General features: G+C 41.2%; 2 protein-coding genes across 3 annotated transcripts in view; both read right to left on the bottom strand.

The window, feature by feature from the left end:
• LOC134575465 (alpha-2-macroglobulin-like) overlaps positions 1-19,175 on the bottom strand; it is a 312,276-nt gene that overhangs the window by 251,479 nt on the left and 41,622 nt on the right. The window contains exons 6-12 of one of the 2 annotated variants that reach the window (XM_063434760.1): positions 17,859-18,012; positions 17,693-17,777; positions 10,006-10,129; positions 9,532-9,646; positions 7,782-7,891; positions 7,500-7,667; positions 5,498-5,722 (exon numbers count right to left, since the gene is read on the bottom strand). In XM_063434760.1, coding sequence (XP_063290830.1) covers positions 5,498-5,722; positions 7,500-7,667; positions 7,782-7,891; positions 9,532-9,646; positions 10,006-10,129; positions 17,693-17,777; positions 17,859-18,012 — 981 coding nt within the window. The remainder of the gene's footprint in view (positions 1-5,497; positions 5,723-7,499; positions 7,668-7,781; positions 7,892-9,531; positions 9,647-10,005; positions 10,130-17,692; positions 17,778-17,858; positions 18,013-19,175) is intronic. The other variant, XM_063434759.1, reaches the window with a different exon arrangement.
• Positions 1-19,175, bottom strand: part of LOC134575463 (alpha-2-macroglobulin-like) — a 260,467-nt gene that overhangs the window by 61,029 nt on the left and 180,263 nt on the right. The gene's annotated exons all lie outside the window — the stretch shown is intronic.

Here is a 19,175-nt window from a genome sequence, read left to right on the forward strand (position 1 = left end):
GGTTTATTTTGTGTTTTATTACATATGACACACCAACGACAGAATTCCTCATCTGCACTAAAAAAGTGTTGTCTACTTACACTAGCACTAAGGAGGATAATAGACTGACCTCCAAAAAAGCACTACCTTCAAAATGTTCTTATCTCCAAAAAATACTTTTTCTGCTGGGACACTTTATTGTTGTTATATCTCAATATTTGTATATATAATATTGTGTATATATCTGTATAGGATTATCTGCAGTCTGTTTTTTTCTGTATTTTTTCCTTGTTCCTCTTTAGTTATTAGGGTATCCAAGTAACAGACCTTATTCTGCTTCCTTTGGAGTTAGTGCCGTATCACCAAGTCTTTTTATTCCTATAGAGTAGCTAGTGATTAAGAATCTTGGCACTAGATGATGGTATTGCAGTGGATTCAATCTATGCAAATATATGTGACATAGTATGCATTACTATTGTTCTATTATATATATATATATATTATTATATATTTCATCTATGGTATTTCAATACTTCAAACAATTCAGACTAGATACCACACAAGGATAACTAAAAAATAAAAAAAAACATTAAGTATGACATTGCAAACATAAAATATGTCCTAATTACAGGTATTTAAGGCACCTATATAATATATTAACTGGGCAGTTTTCCAAACTGTCTCGTTGCTGCTTTAGATACTCTTACTTAGAAAGATAGAGAAAGATTAAATAAATAAAACAAAAGGAAATATGAAACAATTGTACAACTTATTAAATGCCAATATAGGGACCTCTCAGATGATCTACTAATGAACAAGAGGTCATAAGCTAATTCCTTTCATGTAGACCTCAATTTAATTAATTTAACCCCTTAGTGACCAGGCCAATTTTCAATGTTCTTACCGTTAAGGACCAGGGCTATTTTTACATTCCTGCGGTGTTTGAGTTTAGCTGTAATTTTCCTTTTACTTATTTACTGTACCCACACATTATATACTGTTCTCGCCATTAAATGGTCTTTCTAAAGATACCATTAGTTTAATCTTATCATATAATGTACTATTAAAAAAAGCTAAAATATGATGAAAACATTTAAAAACACTTTTTCAAACTTTGACCCCCAAAATCTGTTATGCATCTACAACCGCCAAAAAACACCCATGCTAAATAGTTTCTAAATTTTAAATATAGATATATATATAGAGATATATACACACACACACACATTATTTTTTTTTTTTTAATTACTAAAATTTTTTCTATTTAACAGATGCAGGGAGAGTCAGTTCATCCAGTCCCCCTGCAGGCAGATGCCTAGGCGCCTATTGCAGCCATGTGACCGCTCTGTTAGAGCGATCACATGGCCCACAGGGGTCTTATTTGCAGAGGGGGGACTGTCTGGTCGAGAGGAACACTGATTGCCAGCAGGGGAACGGATAAATAGGAATTGCCGCGAACGTACTGGGTATGTCCGAGGTAATTAAGGACCATTTTTGTCGGATGTACCTAGCACGTCCGTGTTCTGGAAGGGGTTAAACCAGTATCAGAAATTATTCCAATCTGTTAGAAAAATGTTAGAAATTATTATAGACTCTAATGGCTATGTCTGCAGATATAGAATTTGAAAAGTTGTTTTTCTAACAGGTTGGAATAATTTTTTATGCTGATTCAAACAAATTATAGGGAGTCCTTAAAGGGACACTAAACTCATCAGAACAACTAAAGCATAATGCAGTTGTTCTTGTGTGTATAAAATGTCTTTGCAGGCCTTGTAATGTAAACGATGCCTTTTCAGAGAAAAGAGAATGAGTGGGGGTGGACCCAGGTGCGGCAGACAAGTGCGTTGTTGGAATAATGGGAGTTTTAATCCTTTTTGTCAGGTGCAAGGGGAGGCTGTCTACACACAAAAAATATTGTTTTTAACACTATAGTGCAGGGATACACGTTTGTATTGCTGACACCAATGTGTTCCTTTGAATAAATACCACTACCAGGTTTATTTTTCTTATTGTGCATTTTTTCTGTATGTTCCCTCCACAAGCTTACTTTATTCTTGAAGCATCTCTGGACAGTAAATTTGGCTGAATCGGCAACAATCTCTCCATCTGGCAGTAAGATATATACGAGGGCTATAAGTTTTGGAGACACGTCAGGGCTCAGTGGGAGGTTAAAAGAGGTGGTACCCGTCAGCTCTGTGGGAGAGAAGGATGTAATGTATTATAGAAAGATTTGAAATTCTCTTTCTAGGCATCAGACATGCTTTAGCTGCCAGTAACCAAGGAGCTTTCAAAACGCTCAATAAAAAAATATTTCACAAAAAAGTATTAATAAATTGATGGATGGCATGTAACATGATCGAATATTTTAATACCATATTTTTAATTTGAAGCTTTTGACAAAATACAAACATGCATGATGTGTTTCTGGCTAGAAAAGCTTCATGGCAATTCTAGTTTGCTAACAGGTGAAGTACCTGTGTTTGTATAAACCTGACAAAAATGGTAAACATGTTGAAGGTTTTGAGTGTATATTAAGCAATAGTGTAATAGTTCAAGGTTTATATGTTTATTATTGTTTACACCAATCGACTAAATTGGAAAATCTCTCACCTCTGCTATCACTTTCTACCAGAATTTCTATGGTTCCAGAGTTCCATATCGATGCTTTAGAAGCTACCTGGGAAAAGAATAAATATGTCTAAATATATATTCAAATGCTGTTTTAAAAATGCAATAAACTGCCAAGGCAACAACATGATAAAGTTCTAATTAACCTTTTCAATGATCCACTGTGCTCCTCTACAGCACTGAAAGGCATTTTAAAATAAATAAAATATTATTATTATTATTATTATTATTATTATATTATTTATAGAGCGCCGTCAAATTCCGCAGCGCTTTACAATGGGTGGACGAACAGACATGTAATTGTAACCAGACAAGTTGGACACACAGGAACAGAAGGGTTGAGGGCCCTGCTCAATGAGCTTACATGTTAGAGGGAATGGGGTAAAATGACACAAAAAGGTAAGGATAGTATTAGACTAGTGACAGTTGCAGAAGAGGAATCAGTTGGGAGCTATTAAGAGTTTAATTGATACGCTTTTATGAAGAAGTGGGTTTTTAACGATTTCTTGAAGGAGTGGAGACTGGGTGAGCATCTAACGGAGGAGGGAAGCGAGTTCCACAGGAACGGTGCAGCCCTCGTGAAGTCTTGAAGGCGATCATCAGAGGTGGGATTTCGGACAGAAGATAGACGTAAGTCTTCAGCAGATCGTAAGGGCCTAGACGGGACATACTTGTGTATAAGTGAGGATAGATAGGTGGGAGCAGCATTATGTAGAGATTTAAAAGCAAGAACCAGAATTTTAAATTAAGCTCTATATTTTATAGGAAGCCAATGTAGGGACTGACAGAAGGGTGAGGCATGGGAGGTGCCGTCGGACAGGAAGATGAGCCTCGCCGCCGCATTCATTATGGACTGTAACGGCGCAAGTTGGGAGCACGTAAGACCACTGAGAAGAGGATTACAGTAGTCAAGGCGAGAAAGGACAGTGGAATGGACCAACACCTTAGTCGCATCTGGCGTTAAGTAGGGGCGGATGCGCGCAATGTTTTTGAGATGGAAATGACAGGATTTGGCGATAGAGTGAACATGAGGCTTGAAGGAGAGGTCGGAATCAAAGAGAACACCTAGGCAGCGAGCCTGTGTGGTGGAGTTGATGGTAGCACCATTGACTTGGAGGGAGACAGACACAGGAGTAACAACACTTGAGGGAGGAAAGACCAGAATTTCAATTTTGGTCAAGTTTAGTTTAAGGAAGTGGGCAGCCATCCAGTTAGAAACAGCAGAGAGGCAGTCAGAGACACTAGTCAAGAGAGACGGGGAGAGATCAGGAGAGGACAGGTAGATTTGCATGTCATCTGCATAGAAATGATATTGGAAGCCAAAGGAGCTAATGAGTTTATCAAGGGAGGCAGTATAGATGGAGAACAGTAGGGGACCAAGGACTGAACCTTTAGGGACACCAACAGAGAGGAGTTGGGGAGAAGAAGCAGAGCCAGAGAAAGAAACACTGAAAGAGCGCTGGAAGAGGTAGGAGGAGCACCAGGAGAGAGCAATATCTTGTAGACCTGTCACGATACCTTACCTGACTTCCTCGGACCCACGCAGCACAGCGCCCTCCTTCACTGAGCGGCACGGCACTTCTGACGCCGGCCGCTCGATCAGCTCGGAATTTCTAGGTTCGGCGCATGCGCGCCACTGCCGTCGGCTTGAAGCCGACAAGGTCCTGACGCGGCCACGGCCCCGGACCTTTTGGGGGCGTGGTTTTAAGGCTACACACACCACACTATAAAAGGGCTGCCCTGACAGCAGTAAGACGCCCTAGTGTGGTTCTTGCTGGTTCCCCTAGTGCTAGTTTCTGTGATATTTGTATTCTACCCTGGTATTTGACTTTTGGCTTCTCTATTCGACTACTCTACTCTCTGGTTCCCTGTACTTTGGCTTGCTTATCGTTATCCCGTCTTCTGTTATCCCTTGACCTCTGGCTATCCCATTTGACTACTCTAACGTGAGTCCGGCCATTCTAAGGTCCGGTATACGTTCTATAGTTAGGTTACACTCTGCGAGAAGGGGTCACTGTCGTGACAAGACCGATATTGCTGAGGATGGGAAGAAGCTGTTGATGATCAACAGTGTCAAAAGCCGCAGACAGGTCAAGGAGAATTAGGATAGAGTAGTGACCACGAGATTTTGCAGCGAGTAGATAATTGGATACTTTGGTCAGTGCCGTTTCCACAGAGTGCTTAGCACAGAAACCAGACTGAAGCGGGTCTAGCAGAGAGTTTGATTCGAGGAAGTCTTTCAATCTCACATACACAATTCTTTCAAGGCTCTTGGATGCAAAAGGCAGTAGCGAGATAGGACGATAGTTGGATGGGGAGTTAGGGTCAAGAGTGGGCTTCTTTAGAAATATAATATAAATCACATAAATAAACTCACGTAGGCAAAGGACTTGTGAGACTAGTCTCCTGGGCCCATAATGACTATTGGCAGGCCCCAAGCGCCTAACTAACCCCCAAAGTATGAAATAGTGTTCAATACACTACAGTGTATTAAATAATATATGATTTAATGAATTCATAAATATATTACTTGTTTTAGAAGAAACTTATGTGCGCCTACTTAGGTTCCTTTAAACTATATAAATCTGTGGTGGAAAACACATTCTCATATGAACTTCCAATAGCTGAAAGTGTTATATTCAGAATGTTTTGTATCACATAACTCTCTTTTTCAAGTGACTGGAATATATTCCAGGAAGAGCTGGCATATATTTCAGGAAGAGCTGGCATATATTCCAGGAAGAGCTAGAATATATTCGGAAATAATATTAGGAAAACAAAACAAATTATAAACACTGCATACATATTAAAACGTACAGGTATCAGTGAGGATCAATTCTAATCCATTCATCTCTCCCTTTGCAGTGTGACACAACGGCAGAGCTCTTACCAGATAATGTAAATTGAAACTCTTGGTCTCTGCATCCAGTTCTGTGTGATTAATGATATAATCCACTTGGACCTCCTGTTGTCCCTCACAAGGTAGAACGTTAGCCTGGGAATGCAGCTTCAGGAAACTTTTACTGGCAGAGTAAAACGGTTGAAGGGAGAGGAAAGCATGTTGTGGTTGGATGATGCCACGTTTATATGGTGCTTCTTCCAAGTGTGTCTTGGCCTGTGTTAAAAAAGCAAACAAACATGATGACTAACCCCCACAAAAAAATAAATAATAACCCTACAGCACTTTCAAACAGTTTTGTTTTCCACAAAGGTTTTATAAAGAGTTTCCAACTATAGACAAATTATGCAAAATATCAGTTATGTTGTATATAGTCTAATGCAATGGCCGTGTAAGGCACAACACCTAAGAAAAATATGTGAACAATACCATTGGATTCTCTCCCAAATAACACACAATATCTAGGTATAAATCATCATAATAATATTAATAATAAATATTAATGGCTCCATTGATTTATATGAGGCATAGATTGGAAGCTCCTGTCCAGGGTCGCCATTGCATTTCTAGATTCCATCAAATATATGCAGAATACCATTTTCCAATTGCAATGATTTCTCTGAGTCCTTAGTGGAAGCCAGTAGGTTGTGTAGGTCTACCAAAACACTCTGCTATACACAAGCTATCACAGTTTTAATAGTCATGAAGGTATGTTTGCATAGCATTTTATCTAATCGGGCTTCCACTGGAGGAAGAGAAACTTCTATCATCAAATCAAGAAATATTCCTGTTATGTGTTTAATGCACTTTAAAGCATATTGCAGCAAAATTTCACCACATATGAGTGTATGATCTCTCCTCTCCACAAACGCTCCATCTTAAGAGACTTGCATTAGAGTGCATATGAGCTAATCTATGTAGTGTTAAATGCCAATGAAATAGTAATTTGAAGGATAATTCTTTATGTTTTGCACATTTTATAAACAAGTTACATTCTCTCAAAGCTACAACCCACTGGTCATCAGATATAGAAGTAGGCAATTCCAATGTATATGCTTTAGTTAAAGAGGACAATCCCGGGAAATTGCTTTGTATGACAGAGTCATAACATAAGGAACTTAAGCCTCTTGCATCAAGAAGGAGCATACTCCATTTTTCAATAGGGTGTTGTAGCTCAGCTAGTGGCTCAGCTAGTCTACTCTTTATAGCATTCACTGAGATTATTTGATATAATGGAAACATGTCACTGCTAAGACCTTTAAGAGTTTGTAGTTCTTGGAATTTAAGTAATCCGCTACCTTCAAAATTATCTTTGATGATCCCCTTCATGTGAGCTATGTCCAGATCAGGGATAATTACATGTAGTGTCTTGTAAGGCCACCTTAGAGATAAGTTGTAAGCAGTTCACTTATTTAGTCTGGCTCCTCCATAGATTTACTGAGTGGGAAGTCGCAGGGGTTTTTAATGGATTAACGTAACGACATGTACTCTTGTATCTGTGAATCATTAAACTTTCATAACCTCAAAAAGTCTCAAGCAGTCTGTCAGTCTGCCAAGCGACAGGAGAAAGCATATCATCCATTCACATCAGATTGACTACCAACATGGTGGCATCAAAGCAGGAGCTACCCTTTCAATTCATTGCAGATGATACCCTACAGTAAAGTACATGCATTGTAACCCCTAAAATATGCATGCAGTGTAACTCAACAGTATTGTACATGCAGTTTAATCTTACAATATTGTGTATGCAGTTAATTCCTACAGTAATATGCATGCACTGTACCCCTACAGTAATATGCACACAGTGCATAAAGATAAAAATTAAGATGTGACTTTACCCTTCTTGCAAATGCTTCCATTTCACGTTGAAGTCAACATTGTGGATTTAAAGTGTTTCAAATATTTTTTGCAATAGAGGAATGATTTAATGTTGAAAAATTCCTAGGATTCAAGTTAGTTACAAATACACATGCCATAGTTTTGTTCTTACTGTTATGGAAATTTCTCCTCCCCACGAGGCTGTATTATTCATTTTGAAGAAAGCATGTCCATTACTATCCGTTACCAGTGTTAGTTTTTCCTCGTGCTCTCTACATGTGCAGGTGAGATAGATTTCCTTGTCAGGGATGGGGAGCTCAGTGACATCTGTTACTTTCAGCTACACAAAGAGTAAGAGAGGTAAGTGTTGACTGAGATAATTGCTTTGTTTGTGTCAGAGACCGTATTTCATGTAGAACACATTACTATGTAAGGATGAATCTGTGCCTCTTACCATCCCACTGTATGGAATCCCTGGCTTGTAGCTTGGGTCAGCATCAACAAAGGACACCTTATCAAATACCTTTGATATGGAAGTACTAGTAGATGTAGATAACTCAATTCCTGCACAGAAAATGAAATTGTTCAAGAGACATGCATGAGACAGTATTTAAAAAAATATTTTCAGGAATTTAGAAACGATAAAGAGATGGACTTGACTTTCAAAATTCTCAGAACTTGAGCTAATGCAAGTGTAGCACATTTACATTGAAGCCACTCCTTAACCATTAATATTCCCTTGTCTTCAGAATAAATAGAAGAACTAAATCTAGCCATTCAGATAAAGATATCGATCTACAGTGATACATGATTTGCATTCTTATCTTATTCGAGCTTTTTAAAAGTGCTAAAAGGTAAATATTGGAATAGTTGAAGAAAACTACAGATTTAGAATTACATCCAAACTCTTCAGTAATTTTATGCTAGAAATATGTATTTTTGTAGTATATTATTATTAATTCTATTATTATACTGTGTTTGAGTCTTACAACTATCAAGGTTTTGGTGAGGGTGTCTGCAATTTTCAACAATATGAACCCACACCTTAAAGGATATTCTAAGCATCTAAACCAGCTTAATGTAGAAGGTGTTGTGTATATATTATGCCCATGCAGTCTCACTGCTCGATTTACTGCCATTTAGGAGTTCAATCACTTTTGGTTTCTGTTCATACAGCCCTTTCCACACATCCCCTGTCTGTGACTCACACAGTCGCCATGAAAAATATGGTTTCATTTTCAATCAGATATTATGGTATGTTGAGTTTACAAGTTTGTATTTTTCCTCGGTCAATTAAACTCAAAATTAAAATCACACACAGGAGGCTGTTGCATGTTCTATCAGGCAATTAATATGGCAGGAAAAAAGAAATTCCAAATTAAACACCAAAATCAATGGCAACGCTGGACAGGAGCTTCCAATCTATGCCTCATATAAATCAATGGAGCCCTTAAAATTGTAGACTCTTCTTTTTCAGAAATTGTGTAGGGAGGCTCCTTGTGTAATGAGGCTGCTTGAGTCTCAGCCATGGGAAATGTGACTATGGCTGTACAAACAAATTGATTTATGTTCTAAAAGCATGGTCAGTACCACTTTATTAAAGGACCACTCCACAACCATAACATACATCAATTTGCTGAAGTATTTTATGGGTGAGTAGCATTCCAATTCAAATGCAGTTTATAAAGGTGATTATTTCTACAATAAATTGGGAGGCTTACATGCACAATCAGGAGCGCATGCACCGAGCGCAAACTTCAGGCACTTCTCAATAAAATGTCACTAATAGTCCATTGCCCCATTGAATGGAGACCATTTGTTTCTTCCTATGAAAATGGTAGGGTTTACATAAGCTGCAGTTCATAAGAACCACAGCTTTTCCAAGCTCTTTTAAGATATAACCCCAATAGATACATGCATGAAAAATATTTAGTGGCCACTTAATCTATAACACAATCTCTAGCGGTGTGCAGAATGACTATCATCACCTGTCACCCTGACAGCATTAAAGGCACTAGATGTGTGCAAAAACGTGTTAGAACTGGTTCATCCAAATAAAATTAATGTTAAAAAGGATGCTGAAACAAATTGATTCCAAATTGATCTTACCTGTAGACTCAACAGATAAAACATTTCTTAATTGATTTGCTTAACATTTTCTATGGAATCTTATGGATGAGCCAACTCAAAACAATGTTTCTCACCTGTACCATCCTCCGTAACTGATGCTGTTCCTTCCAGACTCATGTGGAAACCACTCTTTGTTAGGTCAAAATGGTCAGAATCAATTTTTGTTAAAGCACAACCAGATCTGTCCAACTAAAAAATAGATGTTTATTTTAATGTTATCACATTTTATCATGGAACCTCAGAATACCTTTTTTTTCTGTACAAAATCACAGCAATTTAAGTCCAGGGATATTAATATACAATATAATTAATATTGATCTTCCATCATTATCTTTGATAAAGGACTTCTAGTAAACATTGTCATACGTTAACATCGTAAACATTAGTTAAAAAGAAGTTTCACCCAGGTTTATACAATTTTTCTGTTTTACACAGAAAAACGGTTTAACAGATGAAATATTTTATTTTTTGGTTTTAGGAAAATTGCCTTATTTTTTCTGCTCATCCAAATGTGTCCTATAATATTTCCTATATAATGTTTGTCTCACCTTTCCAGTGATGTTATGGCACAAGGATAATGGCAAATCTTGACCAATTATTCTCCATATGTACATATGCTTACGACACACACTTCCATTAAAAACTCCTTGGACTGGCTTTCCGTATGTATATCTGTTAGACGTATACAGAAATAATTAATTTATTTGTCTTGATTTTGGTAGTATCTGACATGCCTTTAAGTTTATTACATTTTTGCCAGTTTCATGCTATGTATTTCAAGAAATGCTTCATTGTTTCAATGCCTATTGTTGAACAATCTGGTCCTGATAATGAACATTTTCTGTTTTAATATAATATACTATGATTGTTATTTGGTTAGTATACAATAGGTTGAGGCTTAAATCTAATTACATTACATTTCACTTTGTCTCAAAATATGATAGTTTTGTATTTTATTTTAAGGTTATTCTTATCTCCATTAGCTATAACCTATCTATATCCAAACTATACCTGATTACCAATTTAGAAGCACATGAGAACTATCTACATTTACCCTAAATTGAAAATAATTGATATGTTTGGATATGTGCAAAACTAATGAATGTGAAAACTAATAAATTAGGACTTCTGCTCTAATTAAATTAATTGGAAAATCATGACATTGTTAAACAGTGCAAACGTCTGAATTTTGCTGCCTGCTTGACTTGTATTCAGATGGATGTTTTACGCCTTTCAGTACAGGGTCATTCAGTTTTTAGTGAAGAACACCAATAAACGTGATCACATGGAAAGATATGCTTAGTCATTGGCGGATCCAGAAGCTAATCTTGGGAGGGGCACTGGCAGATCATTTTAAGAAACAATGCAGGCACAATAACCACTAAAGCTCTCTGTAGTGGTTTTGGTGCCAGGAGTTGCTGTGGCGCCCTCCCAGAGTAAGTAGTCAAACCGTTTAAAAAAATGTTTGATAACTTACCCAGGGTCTGCCGGGATAGGGGCTGTAGTGTGTATGTGTGTGAGGGGTGCAGTGTGTGTGAGGGTCGCAGTATGTGTATGGAGGGGTAGTGAGTGTGTCAGAGGAGTGCAGTGTATATATGGGGTAGCAATTTGTATATTGGGAGCAGTGTGCTTGTGTGTAAAGGGTGCAGTGTGTGTATTGGGGCAGTGTGTTTGTGTGTGAGTGGCGCAGTGTGTTTTAGTGTGAGTGGTGCTGTGTGTGTTTATGGGTGGCAGTGTGTGTATGGGGGACGCTGTGTGTATAAGGGGGGCTGTGTGTGTGTGGGGGACAGTGTGTGTAAGGGGGTCTGTGTGTGTGGGGGGGACAGTGTGTGTAAAGGGGGGCTGTGTGTATGGGGGACAGTGTGTGTAAGAGAGGGGCTGTGTGTGTATGGGGGACAGTATGTGTAAGAGGGAGACTGTGTGTGTATGGGGACAGTATGTGTAAGAGGGGGGCTGTGTGTGTAAGGGGGGGCTGTGTGTGTAAGAGGGGCACTGTGTGTGTAAGGGGGTCTGTGTGTGTAAGGGGGGCTGTGTGTATGGTGGACAGTGTGTGTAAGAGGGGGGCTGTGTGTGTAAGGGGGGACAGTGTGTGTAAGGGGGGCTGTGTGTGTAAGGGGGATGTATATTTGTGTGTGGTGCATTGTGTAAGGGGGCAGATTAAAGATAAAAAAATTCAATTATTAAATAAGTGCTAAATAAATATAGCTAATGTCCCCCCTCCCTTCTTACCTGTGCTGAGGGAGGGGGAGACATTGCTTTCTTCCAATCCCTGGCAGTTCTAATGGTTCTAGTGAACTCTAACTTGCAGCTCAGGGTAGAATTCACTCACGCGAGAACGGAGCGGTGCCATGGTAACTGCGGCAAAGCTCCGTGCTCGCGAGAGGAGAACCCAGAGGAGCTGCAGGTAAGAGCTCCCCCTGGTTCTCTCTCTCCCTCCCCTGCCGGCCGCCCAGCAATGTGCCTGTGTGGGCCAGGAAGGGAGATCACTGATCTCCCCTCCGGTCCATGAAGGCAAACAGCAGGGCTGGTGCTTGGATAGCACAAGCCCTGCATGGGCTGGCAGGGGAGAACCTCAGGCAGCCCTATTTTCTCAGGGGGGAGGGGGTAATTGCCGCGTAGCCCCCCCCTGGATCTGCCAATGTGCTGGGTAGAGGTAGAGGGTAGAAACCTTGCCCCAGTCCTGCTTCACTACTTATCATGATTAAACAGTGATTTTATTAAAGACACGCAGGCTCCTATTATGCATATCTCTTTCTTTATTACTCTCAGCAGCAAAGATAGAGAAATACAAATATATCAAAATGAAAGAAAAAACTGTATAGGCACACAAGCAACCAATCACATAACAGAAGAAGTGACTATAAAAGGCCTGTGTCTCCCACAATCCCCCTCTTTCTTTGCTGCTCTCAGACCAGATAAGTACTCACTTGCTCTACTATGCTGGCTAGTGTATATTTATTGTATATTTTATTATATATTTTATAGCATATATTTTACTGTGCTGTTTGGGGCTTTTGCTTCACTTCTTGCCCTATCCTATGCCTGTGTGGTGTGCCCCGCTGGGATTTTCCCCTCCCAACTGATCAAGCCTTTCCCGCTATTTTTCCCCTCCCCTGCCCCTCCTCGGGTCGTGGGTGGCCTCCTGTGGGTGGCCATGTGTGTTTGCGGTCGGGCAGGCACTTGCGAGCCTCCGCTCATTTCAGCGGTGACTCCCTGATGTAGGTGGGTCGGCCACGTGGGTAGTGTGCACGCGACCTTCCCCTGCTATTTGCTCTCCATGAGGTGCTCCTCCATACCTCGTGCAGCGGCCATCTTGGATCGGAGTATTTGCCACGATTTTACCGCAAGCTTGCAGGGTTCCTTCTCTCCTTCCCCGGCCCTCCTCCTCCTTACCCTGCCAGCCTCTGAGTCTTTTCCTGGGCACACCACCGTTCAGGTATTCTGTGTTGCTATTATTTGTATGCCTATTAACCTTTATCTCTCGTGTGGGTTACTCAACCCTGTCCTGCTAGATACATACTTATTTATTTTTTCTTGTCGTGCATAGCATACATATATATATATATATATATATATATATTTTATTTTATTTTTCTCATGCTCCTATCACCCTGTTTGTGAGTTTGTACTTTGCCATCTATAAGTGATATAGGAAAATGCATGTGTGTCCAGATCACATGGGGTTTCCTTTGCAAAGTTAATTTTACTTACAAGAGAGACCTGATCTTACAATGTATTTCTGACTGTTTATTTGTGTAAATTTATTAAAATATTCTCCTTTAGACCTATATCTGTTATTACAGGCTTACAAGTCTGCTTTGTCAAATAGACATTACATTTTTTTCATATATATATATGTTAACCCATCTTGCTATGCAGGCTGAGGGTGATGTGCCTGAGGGACAATCTAATGGTTTTTCCTCAGGGGCAACTGGGGAGACTTTGACCTCTGGTAAGTTTGTCAGGCCTTACTAGTCTCCAATATAGCGTATTCCATGCCAAGGAGCTTTTTACCTAAGCCCTGGGAACGAAGTCGCCTTCGCTTTCCCAGTTTTTTGGCGCAAGCTCCTTTAGTGCCCCCTGCTGATACCCCTGCTTTACTGGGTATGCCCCCCCCCCTTCTGCACGCCTCGCCCAGTGCCCGCAAGGCTATGGCAGAGGCTTATCACCTTCATCACCCACTCCATGATGCAGATCCTGCCTGCCATGATGGACTTGCTAAGGCAGTCAAAGATGGCGTGCTCCCACCGCGCAAATGAGCCCCTGGTCGGGCTAAAAAGAACAGACTATGGATACGGGCTAGTCCCCGTGATAGGAGGTCGGTCACCGACCGGAGAGTGGAGAAGGACTCTGAGGTTATGGTAGGATATCCCCCGCCCACCCTCCCTACCATGGCGACCCTTAATGGGGCTACTGCCCCCGTTCAGGTACTTCCGCCCAGGCGGGTGTTAGGGGTCTGACCCCCTTTTGGGACCTCAGGGTAATCCCCAGTTCTTAAACGAATCAGGCTGGTAACCGCAATAAATCTGACTTCTCCCTGGAGAATTTCAGAATTTACTCATGGACACGCTGGGGCCCCCAACCCCTTTCTTGTACAAGGTGTATGCACTACTTGATTCAGCTACGGTGGGGACTCTGTACGGCTGGGTGCATCAACTATTGGCACTATTGGCAATATTACTGTGGCCGTAACGGCCGAACGCCAGAAGGCGATTCTTGTGAAGGTTGACCCCCAATATGGCCATCTCCGAACCGGCCCCTCAGCTGAAGGGATGCTGTTCAGGAGTTGAATTTTGTCAAGGAACTGGGGTCCTACGTGAAGACATTCTCAGCGATTGATAAGCTCCAGGACTATAGGAATGTTTTTTTTCTCCAGGGTTTTGGTGGAGCTAGGCATGACAGGAGCAGCCCGTCTGGCCGTGATTTACGGGACTCGTTCTGAACACATCAAGGCTCCTTCCTCCCTATACGGTATTTCCACGAACCCTAGCCTCCCCACTCCTCCACATCATGGGGGAAAACTTTAAATCCCTGCCACCCTCGTGGTAACACGTCAGGCGGATGCCCTTCTGGTGGATACCCATTGTTCCCCTCATCCTCGAGGACGGTGGCGGGCAGGTTTGGCCCAGTTTTTTTATTACGGAAGTGCTGCCTTGACTATAGGCTCATGGTCTCTCCGAGCGGTGCAGGGCTACCATCTAGAGTTTTTTCTATCCTAACCTGTTCGGCATTTTTGTCCCCATAGCACTTGCCTGTCGGGGGACAGGAATCGTTTGTTCTCCACAGAGACCCGCAATCTGCTCGCCTTAGGGGCGATCCGAGCGTTGCCATGCGGTTACCGAGCTTCAGGTCAGCCTAGTCTTGGTATCTATGCAGGGAAGAGGGTTTCGCCCAGCGCTACTTCCCTGACCTCTCTATGTTTTCCTTTGGTACTGACACTACCATATGATGGGCATCCCCTGCCACCGGGATCATCTCCAGGCGTCAGATTGGTTGGCCAATCTGGAATTGAAGGACCATCATGTCACGGTTCTTATGAACAAGGAACCTCTGGATTTTTTCTCAGTTTCTTTGACTGGTGAAGGAATCGTTTGAAGTTTTCAATGGCTACAGTCTCTCATCGGCTTCTGGGTGTCCCACTAAGGGGTACTAGGGGTATCCATCTGAATATCTACCTAGACAACATCCTGGTCATGTCCCTGTCAGGATACCAGTTACTGTTGCATGTCTACAACCCGATTACGGTGCTTCAGAGTTTGGGGGGTTTTCTAAGCAGTTGGGAAAGTCAGTTTCTGTATCCCTCACAGACAGTGGAGTTTCTTGGGTTTCACAATGGAATTATATCAGGCAGTTCCTGTTCCTCCCTGGCTCCAGGATAAATGCCATGACGAAAGTAGTCATATGGACTCTTAGAGCAGAAGACCTGCCAATCAGGCGTTTAGTGAGGGTACCCGACCTGCCTACGGCTTCCATCCTGGATACATCTCTAGGACCGCCTCAATTTTGACCCCTTCAAGTCAGAAGGATTCCTATCTCTGTCTGGGTCACTCCTATGTGGCAAGGCGGGAGTTGGATGACAAATCCAGAAACTAACTGATCCGATGGCTTGGCTCATAGGGAGGCCTGGATCAGCAGGACCCTCTGCGAGCCGTGAACCTTTTTCTTCCAGAGACAAGTTCGAAAAGATGTTGAACATCGACTGTATGTAACTCTTGGCGGGAGCCTTTTGCTTTTCGCAGTGTTGCCCAGGTCGCGCGAATGGCTGCATTATGCTCTGGGTGGACTATATGTCAGCGATGAGTTCCATCAACCATCTAGGGGCACGAAGTCGCGCACGTGGCTAATCGTGGCATAGGACTTCTGGCAGTTTTGTCTTCACAACGTCCCGGTGACAGCAGAACACATTCCAGGCCTGGACATTTCTAGGGCTGATTGGAATTCACAATTATTCAAGAGATTCTGGAGACTGGTGCTTACACGCTTCAGAGTTTTTCACGGTTTGGAACAGTTGTGGAAGCTGTTTCGAGGTGGATCTGTTGGCATCTTGCCTTAACACCTAGTTGCCGAAGTTTTTACGGCTGGAGGACGGTACCTATGGACTGTAGCGATTGACACGTTCATTCGGGATTGACCGGATACTTGGACATATGCCTTCCCTCCGTTCAAATTGGTTGCTCGCAGTCTCTTGCAATTGGCCCAGCATTAGGTTGCGTTGGTGTTGTTTTCTATTCTGCGGAGGTTGCGCCCATGGTTCCATCGATTACTGAGAATGGCGATAGTTTGCCCAGGTTTGATTCCAATCGTTCAGAACCCTTCTAGACCGAATGGGAACACGCTTAGTGGACCAAGGCCTTCTACAGCGGATGACGTGAATCATTTCGGGGTGCTTGGTTTATCTTGGAAGTTCCGCGATCAACTCCCCGTCTCCTCTGTACCACATCGACGCCGGGTAATCGATCGGCCTTCGGTCATTATGACAAGTGCGGTCCAGTTGATGCGTGGGACTAACACTGGTTTCCATATCTAACCCTCGACATTGGATATTGGGAATTTCCTAGTCGTCCAACATCCTTCGTAGGTCATCTATGTAGAGGGTTCACCTTGCTAGGCCACTTGGAGCTGGACTATTTACCCTGTGTTCAGTACATTTTTGACACTATGGCCGGTGGAGTGTCTGAAGATACGGAGGAGGATACGCAGCCACTACTTTCTTCGGACCGTGCACTTTGTTCTTTTCCTTCCACGCTACCTACCTACCGGTGTCCACCCCTAAATTGGCGCGATGGGTTTAATGACTACTATGTTGGCCGGTATCGACATTTCATTTGTTTCATCCCACTTGGTACATGGAGGTATGACGTCCAAGGCCTCGGAGGGCGGTTGTCGTTTGGAGGATACCTTACAGGCTGTTGTCCGGTGGCAAGAATCGAGTTTCGTGATTTTCTATTTCAGGCTGATTGATCACATTGCATCTCATATGGTGGCTCAGCTTTGAACTTGCATAATAGGAGCCTCGGTGTCTTTAATAAAATTCCCAGATTTTACTATTAGCATGATGTAAAGTCATGATTTTATTAAAGACACGGAGGCGAGTATTATTCCCACCCACCCTCCCGGTGTTGGGTTTTGGGATGAGATGCTGTTGGACTTTCAGGTATGTTGCAATCCAGTCTGTTTATTGTATATATTTATTGTGTATATTTACTGATGAGGTTTCAATTTTCCATGGTTTGGTACTAATGGTAATTTTCTATATTCTAGGTTAGAGTTCCTAGACTACTGACGAATTTATTTGGTGAGTTTCAGTTTGGAGTTTGAATCTTACGATATTTCTCTCTCTTTTGTAGCTTGAAGTTCGGTTTGCTGCTTTTTCCTGTTCTTACCAGTGTGTGATGTCGGTTCATGTTTCTTGGTCTTCGGTTCGCAAGAAAGAGGGTGATTGTGGAAGACAATAGTCACTTCCTCTGTTATGTGATTGGTTGCCTATACAGTTTTTTCTTTCATTTTGATATATTTATATTTCTCTATCTTTGCTGCTGAGAGTAATAAAGAAAGAGATATGCATAATACTCGCCTCCGTGTCTTTAATGAAATCATGACTTTACGTCATGTTAATAGTAAAATCTGGGAATTGCAGCTATAAACCAGATGTGACACTCATGACAATTGTATGATTCATTGTTATACTATTAAAAATCATATTTTCATGCATTATTATTATTTTGTAAAACTTACCTGCCACATATTTTAACTGGAACATATTCACTGTTGAGTATTACCACTGGAGGGAACTCCATACTGATCTCAAATTTTGGGAGAACTGTGAATGCATATAGGAAAGAGTTTAGAATGCCACTATTATCAATGCTAACCAACTGAGATACTTAAAAATATTCCTTACCGTATTCCTCCACACTGAAGATATGGGCAGTGTCTTTGATCCTGATGGTATAATCTCCCAGAATAGGTTCTGGTGAAAGGGAAAAGGAGAAATCTGCCATTCCCTTATTCAGAGTCACATTCAGCCATTGCCCGATACGGTTCTTTTCTGGATTCTAGAAAGAGGGAATGACCTCATTATAGCAACATCTGTTCGGTGATGTTCGTATACCGGACCACCTCCTAAACCAATAATATTCTCAGATATAGTTAACAAGTAAAAGTGCACAAAACAATCTGGTTTTATAATGTTAAAAAATATCAAAACTCCTATATTTTTCATTTGGTGTTGCAGGATTATTGCATTGAAATAATCTGGGGACAACGTTGGTCTTAATGAAAGTAAACAACATGTGTGGAGCCTGCAGCAGCTCACTCTAATTAAAAACTAGCAAATGGGCAGCTTTTGCTAACCAGTTGCTAAGCAATGCCCCATCCAATGGGGATGGATTCTGTAAAACACCACGTGGGGCCTTGTACAGGTTGTCTCCCCCCTTTGCTCCACCTGTGGGCATCATGTAGGGAATTATTATTAAATAATAATGAAGGTTGACAAGGTAGATCCACCTGTTACTAGGTTGGCCCCCAACCAATTAGAAAGCACCGATTGATATTTCAAAGCATGAAAACAGCCATACAAAAGCTTTTACCACCATGAAAACAGAGCCACTTGGATTTTTTTTTATTTTTTTTTCCCTTTATTTAGCTGTGTATTTTTTTTTATTTTTTTTCTAGTTTGGGTCTTTTTATTTTAACAGTAGCTTTGGGATTTTATGTTTCGTTTTTTTTTTTTTTTTTTTTAGCCATTGTGCATGCCGAAGAAAAGAAAAATTGAGAAGGAAAAAGAATGATGAAGATAAGTATTTTTAAAGGTATTACATTAATTGGACTCCTCTCACTATTATTCTGGGGAGGGGAGTAGTTCATTTTTTTAAAATATATCAATAGCCCTTACATTTTTGCAATACCCCCTATTTCTTTTATAGAACCCCAAATTACTTGCCACAAGTAAGGGCAGGAACTGTCCACCACTATTATTACCTGTGCATGTTCACCCCTTACTCTATATTTTACTCTGCAATCGAGCACTTTTTTAGTGGCTGCTCAGTTACCAGTTTTAATTACAGCAAGTCACTGCTAAGTATACCTACTGCCACCAATAGCATGGAGGTAGAGGCATAAGAGGGGTATTATATTTACCTTATACTAATATGGGGGTCTCATTGACCCCCATAACATTTTTGTAAATGTATGTATTTTTGATGTTAATGTGGTAGCT

This window comes from Pelobates fuscus, chromosome 10 (genome assembly GCF_036172605.1).
Source record: "Pelobates fuscus isolate aPelFus1 chromosome 10, aPelFus1.pri, whole genome shotgun sequence".
Taxonomy (NCBI): domain Eukaryota; kingdom Metazoa; phylum Chordata; class Amphibia; order Anura; family Pelobatidae; genus Pelobates; species Pelobates fuscus.